The sequence below is a fragment of the Marmota marmota genome, unplaced genomic scaffold (assembly GCF_001458135.2).
Source record: "Marmota marmota marmota unplaced genomic scaffold, marMar, whole genome shotgun sequence".
Classification (NCBI taxonomy): Eukaryota; Metazoa; Chordata; class Mammalia; order Rodentia; family Sciuridae; genus Marmota; species Marmota marmota.
In genome coordinates this window covers 18,527,542-18,539,411 of record NW_025999968.1, presented here as the reverse complement: position 1 = coordinate 18,539,411, position 11,870 = coordinate 18,527,542, and the positions used below count along the sequence as shown (strand labels likewise).

The 11,870-nt window shown below is 39.4% G+C and overlaps 1 protein-coding gene across 4 annotated transcripts in view; it reads left to right on the top strand.

The window, feature by feature from the left end:
* Positions 1 to 10,643, top strand: part of LOC107136361 (transmembrane protein 45A) — a 67,820-nt gene extending 57,177 nt beyond the window's left edge. For 3 of the 4 annotated variants that reach the window (XM_048803446.1, XM_048803445.1, XM_048803447.1), the window contains exons 5-6: positions 3,135 to 3,280; positions 5,405 to 5,707. In XM_048803446.1, coding sequence (XP_048659403.1) covers positions 3,135 to 3,280; positions 5,405 to 5,555 — 297 coding nt within the window. In that variant the 3' untranslated portion in view covers positions 5,556 to 5,707. Of the gene's footprint in view, positions 1 to 3,134; positions 3,281 to 5,404; positions 5,708 to 10,144 lie in introns of those variants that run through there. The other variant, XM_048803448.1, reaches the window with a different exon arrangement.
* The last annotated feature ends 1,227 nt before the right edge of the window (positions 10,644 to 11,870 follow it).

Here is an 11,870-nt window from a genome sequence, read left to right as displayed (position 1 = left end):
CCCGTGCTCGGTGTTCGCTCCGATAAGATCAGGTTCTAAGAAGCCCCCAGGCACTGAACCCTAGCAATCTGTCTGCAAGCCACAGGCGAATGGCAGCCTGAAATTACCTGTTCTATGGCTGAATGAGCTGCGGTCAGTCCCACATTATGCAATTTCAAAAATAAAATTCTTCAGGTCCCTGCATTCCATGAGTCATGTTTTCCTCGTGGCTCTGTATGGGAGAATATGTCCATAGCTCACCTTGTGCTTTGCCCCTCCCAATCTCCTTCTCATCCTCCTTAAGCCGAGGTACATGCAGAGGATGTGGAAATTGTCCCTGTTGTTGTCACTTCTTGTTAGTTTGGACAGTTGTTTCCTCTGTGTCTTCCAGCTCCAATACCACCCTCTCCCCTAACTAAAACCAGCCTTGTTTTGTCTTTAAGACAAAAACTCATTCTATAATGTCAAAAAGACCCAACTAAGCAGTAGCTGTCTGAGGTCTGATACTTCAGATCAAACACTTGTATAGGCTTATAGTGTTGAAATAAATGATTGGTTAAAAATTTCTTAAAAAAATAGGAAATTTACACTCAACTATAGAATGTTGGTCCCTGACTTATTGCTTATTAGAGAAGATAGTTATTTATGATTTAAATGTGATACTAATGAGCTTAAACTAATCAAAAACAGATGATCAGGAGTGGCATACAAGATATAGCAAAAAAAAGTTGCAGGCATTTTTTTTTCTTAGAATTTCAGATTAGAAAGCAAATTAGGGCAGCAGATAAAAGTGCAGTGAGTTGAGGCTGGGGCTGTACCTCAGTGGCAGAGCGCTCGCCCAGCATGTGTGAGGCTCTGGGGTCTATCCTCAGCACCAGATACAAAAATAAATAATAAAAATAAAGGCATGAGATGAAATCTTAGAGTGGTTTTGCTTTGCATTTCTCTAATTGCTAGTGATGATGAATATTTTTTCATAAATTTTTTGATTGATTATATATCATCTTCTGAGAAGTGTCTGTTCAGGTTCTTGGCCCATTTATTGATTGGGTTATTTATTTTTTATTTTTTTTGGTGTCCTTAGCTTTTTGAGTTCTTTTTTAAAAATATTTATTTCTTTTTTAGTTTTAGGTGGACACAATATCTTTATTTTACATTTATGTGGTGCTGAGGATTGAACGCAGTGCCCTGCACATGCTAGGCGAGAGCTCTACCACTGAGCCACAAACCCAGCCCTTGAGTTCTTTATATACCCTAGAGATTAGTGGTCTATCTTATGTGTGAGGGGTAAAGATTTGCTCCCTTTCTGTAGGCTCTCTATTCACCTCACAGACTGTTTCTTTTGCTGAGAAGAAACTTTTTAGTTTGAGTTCATCCCATTTATTGATTCTTGATTTTAATTCTTGCGCCAAAGGAGTCTTATTAAGGAAGTTGGGGTGTAATCCCACATGATGGAGATTAGGGTCTACTTTTTCTTCTATTAGATGCAGAGTCTCTGGTTTTATTCCTAAATCCTTGATCCATTTTGAGTCACTCCAATCAGAAGAGCAGCTATTATGAAGACAAACAACAATAAGTGTTGGTGAGGATGTGGGGAAAAAGGTTCACTCATACACTGCTGGTGGGACTGCAAATTGGTGCAGCCAATATGGAAAGCAGTTTGGAGATTTCTTGGAAAACTAGGAATGGAACCACCATTTGACCAAGCTATCCTTTCCTCAGTCTATACCCAAAGGACTTAAAAACAGCATACTATAGGGACACAGCCACATCAATGTTTATAGCAGCACAATTCACAATTGCTAAATTGTAGAACCAACCTAGATGCCCTTGAGTAGATGAATGGATTAAAAAAATGGGGCATAATGGAATATTACTCAGCAATAAAAGAGAATAAAATCATGGTATTTGCAGGTAAATGGATGGCGTTAGAGAAGATAATGCTAAGTGAAGTTAGCCAATCCCCAAGACCAAATGCCAAATGTTTTCTTTGATATAAGGAGGCTGACTCATAGTGGAGTAGGGAGGGGGAGCATGGGAGGAATAGAGGAACCCTAAGTAGGGCAGAGGGGTGGGAGGGGAAGAGAGTGGGGACATGGGGTTAGAAATGATGGTGGAATGTGATGGACATTATTATCCAAAGTACATGTATAAAGACATGAATTGGTGTTAATGTACTTTGTATACAACCAGAGATATGAAAAATTGTCCTCTATATGTGTAATAAGAATTGTAATGTATTCCACTGTCATATAAATAAAAAATTAGTTAGAAAAATAAAGACATGATGTCTATCTACAACTACAAAAAAAATCTAAAAGAAAGGTGCAGTGAGTGATTTTTATATTTAAAAGAGTATCTTGGGGCTGGGGATGTGGCTCAAGCGGTAGCGTGCTCGCCTGGCATGCGTGGGGCCCGGGTTTGATCCTCAGCACCACATAAAACAAAGATGTTGTGTCCGCCGAAAACTAAAAAATAAATATTAAAATTCTCATTCTCATTCTCTCTCTCTCTTTCTCTCTCTCTCTCTCTTAAAAAAAGAGTATCTAATGATTTTGTATTGGCAAATATTTTAAACTCACTTATTTTGGAGCAGATTCTTAAGGATGTTTCTATATACAAGGTCATATCATTTGTAATATATATAGTTTTACTTCTTCCTTTCTAATGAGTATTTTTAATTTTCTTTGCATATTGTTCTGGCTAGAATTTCTAGTACAATGTTGAATAGAAGTGATGAAAGCTGACATCTATGTGTTGTTCCTGGTCTTAAAGGGAAAACTTTCTTTCACCCTTAAGTATAATGTTATCCATGGGAATTTATTTCTTTTAAAAACTTTTTGGACTCTAATTCTGAAATAACAGAGTGAACTGCACAATGTAGAAACCTAAGACATTTGGAAAGACCACCCATCCCCCGAGAGAATTATTATTCTTATTTTGAAAATTAATTAGTAAATGTCCTTTTAATTTTTATTTCCAAAAATATGACTTGGTGGATACTGTCTATATGTTACTAAACAAGCAACTGAGCTTGATGTTTTTTTTTTTTCTGTGACAACTTAGTGAGTTATCTTAGTTAAGCAATTGGAAATGCACATTTTTAAGAATATGGTTGGTTATTTTAATATGTGCAATTTTGTTTTAAATTGCAGATTGGTTTTGTCCTGTATCCCCCCAGTGGAGGTCCTGCATGGGATCTGGTGGATCATGACAACAGTATGTTTCTCACCATATGCTTTTGTTGGCATTATGCATTGGCCTATATCATCATTGGAGTGAATTATGCTTTTGTCACCTGGTAAGTTAGTGAATTTTGTTCATGGACGTTTCCTTTCTTGGTGTATTATCTGATGGTCAACACTTCACAGTGTTCAACTTAAAATTCAAAAGAAGATTTTATTCCGTACCATCCTATAAGACAGGGTAGCATAGCAAAAAATTATCAAACACAGAAACTGCCACTTAAAGAATACATATGTGCTGTTTTAAAGTTGGAATAGCTCAGTGGTGTCTCTGCTGTGCCACTGACAGCACTCTTCTGTGCCTACATATCTTTGCATATGCCGTTCCCTCTTGTGAATGGTGTAACCTCATCTGCAGTGAATCTTCCATTTAACCATGCTCACACACTTTAACTATAGCACCTTTTGTTAGTTTTTCATCTCTGTGACCAAAATAGCTGATACCAACAACTTAAAGGAGGAAAGATTTTTTATAGCTCATGGATTTCAGAGAATCCAGTCCACGATTGGCCAGCTCCATTGCTCTGGGCCTGAGGTGAGGCAGAACACTGGTGCAAAGGCACATCAGAAGAAAGCTTCTCAGCTCATGGTAGCTGGGAAGCAGAATGAGGGCCAGAGGAAGGGGCCAGAGAGAAGGCAAAATCTTCCAGGATATGCCCCCAGTGACCTACTTCCTCCAACTAGTCCTTTCAGCCATCAGTGGATTGATCTACTGATGAAGTTAGAGTTTGCATGATTCAGTCACTTCCCAAAAGGCCCCACCTCTGAACACATGAGACATTCCAGATCCAATCCATAACACACTCCTTAAGCTTGGAGACTTTTGTTTGTTTGTTTTTAACCAATTTGTATGAGTCCCATTAAATTTGAGTGCTTGGTTAATTTGTCATTGATTCTAATATTTCTAAAAGTTGAGTGACACAAGCTTTTTTTTTTTTTTAATAAGAATTCTGATACAACATTCCATGAACAGGTGAGGAGAAATAGACTGAAAAGAAAGCATATTCCTCACTCTTGTATCACTTGGTGGTATTACTTCAGGTCAATTGATCCCTAAATCTCAATTTTTTTTTGTTTACAAAGCAGGGTTAATAAGAGTACCTAAATGAGATTGTGTATTTTAATGGCTCAAGACATAATATGAATTCAATAATCGCTGTTGTCTTCTTGCTGTTCTTGATCTTCTCCTCCTTTTCCTTCTCCTCCTCCTTTGGTATTAAAAAAAATGAATGAGGTGTAGACTCTAGACCTGGTCTTTGAGGAATTTTAGTCCTGTAGATGGCACTAAATTAGAGAGATGATGAAAATGCAGTACAATGAACGGAAATAGAAGAATAAAGTGCTGTTAGAGCTCGGAGCAGGCTACTCACCATCAAAACTTAAGCTGAAGCTGGAAGATGAGCAGGAATTAAAAGTAGTTGTCATGGCTCTTCTCTCCAAGGCAGCTGGTGCCAAGCCACAACTGACTTGGCTGATGCCAATTACCAGGCATGAAAGCTTCAGCACCTAATCCTTTGGACTTGAGCACTGATTAAAATGTTCTCTGCCTGCAGTGTTCTAAATCTAGTGTTCAGTATGGTAGCCACTAGCTACTGGTCACATGAAAATGGGATTAGTGCCACATTAATTTTAGTTAATTCTGCCTGGGGTTGTGGCTCAGTGGCAGAGTGTTACTTTGCATGTGTGAAGCACTGGGTTTGATCCTCAGCACCACATATAAATAAATAAACATAAAGATATTGTGTCCATGTGTAACTAAAAAATCTTAACTTTTTAAAATTAATTCAATTATCTATGTGGATGGTGGCTAACACATCTATCAGTTTCTCTAGATTCCTACTATCCGATTTAGCCTAGTGGCTGCTTGTAGGCTCAGTGGTGTCTCAGCCTGTGCTGGAACCAGTTTTCCACTCTCTAGACATGAATCCTAGGTAACCCCTCCTGCTCTGTGCTTCTTTGTGATTTACTGCTGAAGCCACTCTGGCACTGTGGCTCTGAAGAAACTATCCCCTTGCCCAGCTCCCAGATGTCCCTTAGGGTTTGGGTCAGACCACTTTGATCTGTACTTTCCTGGGTACTGTGTAATTCTGCTTTCTCATTCACCTAAATATGCGATGAGCTCTTTGTTAAGGCTGGCTCTGCCACTGAGTGAAACTTGACTTCTTCCTCTGTTGTTCTAGGCTGACATCTGGGCCTCATCTCCTTAGGGGCTGGGCAGCCTCCTGGAACAGTACCAGAGTTCAAGGAAATTCTCTACCTCATGTCAGCTCCTCTCCAGAGCCAAAAGAAGACTACTGTCTCTTCCTGTTTCAAAAATCTTCAGACGCCTAATGAACTTCTTATTCCCTTGCTATTTTCTATAAACCAGAAACTACATTCTTATTTTTCAACCTCTCCCTTTCCCCACCACATGCTATTCTAATCTTTTTGACCAGACAGTTCCCTCTACCTGGTATATTCACATTAAATGCATATCTCTTCTATGGATGCTTCTGTGATTCCTCTAGCCCTTGCTTGTCTCCCTTTCCTAAGTTTTTTTTTTTTTTAATCAATTTATTCTCCACCAGACATTTTAAAAGTTGTGATCTATCTGGTGAAGTTGACTACCATGATGCTGATCAGTCAGCTCTCCATCACTGTGACAGAATACCAGAAACAAACAACTTAACAGAAGAAAGATTTATTTCTGCTCAAGGTTTCAGAGATTTCAGTTCATGGGCAGCTAGCTTCATTGCTTTTAGGCCTGAGGTGAGACAGAACATTGTGATGGGGAGCATGATGAGGGAGCAAAGCTGCTAATCTCAGGGCAGCTAGGAAGCAAAGAGAGAGGAAAGGTCAATAGTCCCAATATACCCTTAAAGGGCACATCCCCAATAACCTACTTCCTCCGACTAGACCTGCCTCCTAAATGTTCTACCAACTCCCAATAGTACCATCAGCTGGGGAAAAGCTTTTAACATGAGCTTTTGGGAGACATTTAAGATCTAAATCATAACATTTTTCTCCTGGGCCCCTAAGGCTCATGTCCATCTCACATGCAATATACAGTCACAATATTGCAATATCCATCCATTGCAATACCATCTGCAAGAATCTTCAAAGTCTTAACAGTTCCAGTATTGCTCAAAGGTCTAAATCCAAAGTCTCCTCTGAGAAGCCAAGCAAACTCTTAGCTGAGAGTCCCTGTAAATGTCAAAATAAAGTTAGATATATCCAATATATCATGGTACAAAGTAAACATTTCCATTCCAAATAGGAGAAATGGAGACTAGAACAAAGGGATGAGACAAAATCAAGACTGAAACCCAAGACGGCAAATATTAAATTCTGTAGTTCCATGTCCAGTATCTGGAGCACATGGTACCATGATGTGAGCTTCAAAAGACTTGGACAGTCGCACCCCTATGGCTTTAGTGGCTGCAGCCAACATGACACTATTGTGGGGTAGCTTTGCTTATTGCCTGCAGCCACCCTTGGCAGGTGCTTCACATTCCTGGCATCTCTAACTTCCTGGGGTCTCCAATGCAGCTTCAGCTTCATGCTTATAGCTATATGCATCACCTTCTCAAGGGATACCTGTATGGATTCTGACTCACACTACCGATACTCTCAGGTCTTCTTTGAAATTTTGGTGGAATCCCACAGCTCTTTCTGCATGACTACAAAACCACCATCACATGGATGATGCCAAAGTCTTCTGCTAACTCAAGCAGTAGCTAGGTCCACTTGGACCATAGCTGCAGTGTCCTCGAAATGCCCAGATGGCTGAGCACAGTAAAACAAATCCTGAGGAAACAACTTGCTGTTTGGCCCTGTGTACTCATGGGACCCCGATGCTCTCATGCAATGAAAGGCTTACATTTTTAAACCTTTGAACCTGCAACTGGTAGAGTCTCATTGATTCCTGAGGCGCCCTCAAGGCACCTTTCCTATTGTCTCAATGCAAAGTTTTTGGCTTCTTTTTGATGGTGCAAATCTCTTTAACAACTACACCCTCCTTGACCATAACTTTACATACACTACTTTTCTGGCAAACTGCAAGTTTTTCAAAACTTTCTGTTCAGCTTTATATGCTCTCAATTGTCTCTAGAAATCTGGCTCAGAGCCTCCATCAGTACCTACGCCACAGTCTGAAGTCTGTGATGCCTTGAAATTTCCTCTGCTATACACACTTGTTCATCACTTTGAAACTCAGAGAAATGTAGACAAGTCCTTTGCCAAAATGTAAGATGAATGGCTAGGGACCAGGTCTTTACCATATGACTTCTTGGGGGATTTTAAAGATCCAAACCACAATAATTCATGTGTGTTTGTTTTATCTGCCAGCTATATTGTATTGTATTGTGGTAAAGATCCTTTTCATATTCCCATACCTCTTTTACATTGACAAATTATATATATATATATATATATATATATATATATAGATATATATAGATATAGATATAGATATATATAGATATAGATAGATAGTAAGTGTTCAATAAACACTTGTTTGCTGTGATCTCAGAACTTCTTAAGTGGAGTCTATATTTGTAAATCATGCTTCATATGCTATTTAGTTTGCTCTCATATTGCTATTGGTAAGATAAAAACAAGAGTTCATTTTTTTTCTGAACTATTTGGATTTAAACTTTAGCAACAACTAAAAATATATTATTAAGATTCATGAGTGTCTTTCAGTGAGGTCACATGAATGGTTAATTTACTCCTGAATTTCAAGGTAAAGATCCTTGAAAATCCACTGGTCAGGGCCTGAGTGATTCAGAAGTTATCCACAAATGATGAAGTGTTAGAACACACATCAGAATTTGTTTGATATAGCACAGAGATCATTACGAAAGCACAACTAGGTTATGAATCCCCAAATCTCTGGAAGATGAACCTATACTTCCCAGCTCTTTAGAACAACAGTTTAAATATTGCCTCATTCAATCCTGTGCCTTCACTCTTTATTATGATAGTTTATAGGTGGGAACTATCTGGAATTCTTATTCCATGTTTTACTGTGTCTCACATTTAAACACTACTGTTGCACAGAACTGTTTCAGGAGACCCTTTCTATAAGTAGGAGACTATTTCCTATTTACAGATTGGTATTCCAAGCAATGATTCATGTGATCCATTTTGAAGAACAAAATAGAGATACCTGAATTGTGCTTATGATAGCTTCATGGAAATGCACCTATTGTCTCAGCTCGGCAGTTTCATATATAAATTGAAGAAAATATATGAAAGGAAAATGGCATATGTATCCTGACCTTAGTTCCTGGGCTTTGCACCATTTGAGTAACTAGCAATTTTTTATACTTCCTTTTTACTACTCTCTCAATGTGTCCCTGATGCATTTTTGCATGTGCAAAATCTAGAACTACAGCTGGCAGAAAGAGCCTGATAAAGGTGTCTCACTATGTCTCAGCTTGGTGATGGGGTAACAGCAGATAGAACCAGAGAAGAGTCAAATTATGATGCAATTAATGTGTAAGAAGCAGCCATGAATTGTTTTACTTTCCACCAGAGTCTTCAGGAATGAAACTACTCAATTAAATAATCCATTTCATTTCCCATGTGTTGAAAATGTGCCTGGAGTGTACATCTGGAAATAAGATGTAGTTTTCAAAAAATAAAAAAATAAATGACAGAAATCCTCTTCAGCCTTTGACTTGTCAAAGGGAATTGGTCTTTCATGAGAAGGCCAATTGAAAGAGAAGGATTGAGGACAGTGGGGGCAATATCAATAGTCAGTAATCAAGGGTAATGATTTGCAGCAGTTCTTTTAGTTCTTGAGTCAACAGATGTTACTAATACTGCCTAGTTATTGTTGTCTGCTGAGTTGGAAATGACAGAATAATTAGCCTCTATGAACAGATGAGGGTCATTGATTTATCAAATGTGTGTGGAGCCACTATTACATAACAGACATTGGTTCAGACTCTGGCTAGCATTAGGGGAGCAAACAAGTAAACTGAAGCTTTACTGGGATCCAGAGCACGGGGAAAGGCATGACATATTGATAAGATAGGCCAGAACTTCATCAGAAGAAGGCAGAAAATGTTTCAAGATAAAAATAGGCTGTTGGAGTTTTTCATAATAGAATAATTTTGGTGATTTGGTTTATCAAATTTGTTTGCACATTCTATGTATTTTTGGAAGTTATGTTTTATTGATGTGGTCACAGTGCAATGTTCTTATGATAATCATGCACAGGAAAAGCTTTGCACAGTTCTTATTAATAGTCTTTTGATTACATTAGAGAAGTGAAGAGCCTGTGGGGGCTTTTGCCGCTAAGAAGCTTTAGATCTTCAAGTGTCAAGCATTGAAACTGCTACTCTCCACAAACCCACATTTTAGATTCTCTTAACCTATGGATAGGGTCACAAGGTAAAGAGAACTTCTCTGAACTTAATTCATCATGGACAGGGCCATCTCGTGCAGTTAAGTGTGGCCTGTGCCCTACATACAAGCACGTCTCTGAAGGGACAAGTAAGGGCTGAATTCTAGCCAGACTTGGCATGGGGCTTGCCTTGGGTGCCAGCCCTAGGGAAGGAGGTGACTTCCTGCTTTTCCTTTACAGGGGAGGACATCTTTTTTTGCATTCACTGATAGGTATGGCTTTGATAGAGAAGCTCCACTGATCTGTTTCAGATTCTCTTTTGTTTGTTTTAGAAATGATCAAAGTTATCTTCTGATGCCCAATTAAATAATAGCATACTACATTTGAAAGTCACATTTTATCATTTTACTTATAACCTGATTTAATCTACAATCATGCTCATGTAACTCCAAGCCAAATGAAAACAATTTTCCTTTTTGGGATGCTTCCCCTATTCACACAAACAATCTGGAGGTTTATAGGTAAATGATGCTCTCAGTTTTCATTTTAAACATCATCTAACAGAGAGGATTTTCTGTTTCCTCAGGTTGGTGAAATCTAGACTTAGGAGGCTCTGCCCCTCAGAAGTTGGACTCCTGAAAAATGTTGAACGAGAACAAGAATCAGAAGAGGAGATGTGATTTTGATGGGCATCTAGTCTATCTAGATAAACCTATTCTCTTTTGCATTGTCTTTGCTCATGGTTTTGTTTTTTGACCTTTTGTTGGAGATCAACAGGCAGAGGATGACTGTTGTTTGTATTTCTAATTTAGTTAAAGTATTTGAGTTTAAATGTTTTATTTTAGCTTTGAGAATACTTTGGGTGATAAGTTCATTTTGCACAGAATTATATTCAGGGGCTAGAATGAATTTTCTCACATCACATATCGTTTGATGCCTATATTATGAAACATATTTGTTTTATGTGCCTTATAGACAGGCTCAAGGTTCCTGGCCTTGCTACCATTTCTAACTTGTTGAACACAGAATTATAAATGTTTATCTTGCTGCTGCAATGAGAGATAAATAAATGCATGTACCTCAAATCCTTGTTTTTGTTATTGAGCTACACCTCACCCTTAGGTGATGCACAAGAAGCTGAATGACACAGAAATTCCTTTTGGTGACACAGCTCTCTCTGGAGTACCTGAGTCCTCCCCTGGGAAATGTAGATCAGATGTCCTGTTGAGTTGTGTGATCTTCCCAGGATGAAAGCTATGGTCCCCAGTACACGTGGTTGCAAGACCACCAGAGACTGGGAAAGGAGAGTTGTGGTGTTGGCTGTAAGAGTAAAAAGTCATTACACCATAGAAGGGTCACCCTCACCCCCTGGGTTAAAGTAGGTGAGGACTTAAAGCAAGGAAAAGGTTTCATAGAATACCTGGGTCAGAAGTCAGGGTCCTTTCCCAGTTGTGGGCTTCATACCTCTCAGTGGAGAGTCAAGAAATCCCGTTCCTAACTCAATCATTAACCTGCCTCCAGGTATCTAGTAATTGCCATGTCCTCTCTGAAGTGAGGAAATGGAATTGACTGCATCATGGGCCTTTTTCTGGCTGTCACATTGCGTGAATCTCAAAGTGGAAGCATGTGGACAGCTAACTTAACACAATGTCAGTCAGAAAGCCCAGTCTCTGCCATGAGAGAAGAAAGGAGGACTGCAGGAGTCCCCAGGAGAGGACTGACCCAAATGTGGAGGAAAGGAGGCAGCCTTGTGGGCAGCTGGAACTAAACGTGGGCAAAGTGAATCCTGAGGCCTCCCCTGGCATTCCAGAGCATGGCAAGTGCAGAAGCTGCCCTGTCTGGGATATATCACAGTGGCGCTGAAGACAGAGGTGAGCAGATTCCTCAGGCCCAAGAGCTAGACACATTCATTTTGTTACACAAGGTTTGAAAAGAACAGATGTGGTGCCTAAAGATTTATCTTGAGTAATGCAAGAAAACTTAGTGCATGCTGGCATTTGAAAATACCCACATGCCATAGTCCTTTGGGGATCATGTGTCCTGACCCATATGTGTCCTAGATTTCAGGGTGCTCTTCCAGTCCAGCAAGATTCTATGACTGGCAAATTGAGCTTCAAAGGAATGAGTGAGCAGCCAGCCACAGTTACTTAAAGTTGGCATCACTGGTATCTAGGCCTGAGCAGGAACTCTAGGAATAACTGGAATGATTGAGATTAAGTCTCAGCCAGGCACAATGGTGTATACCTATAATACCAGTGGCTTGGGAGGCTGAGGCAGGAGAATCCCTAGTTGAAAGCCAGCCTCAACAACTT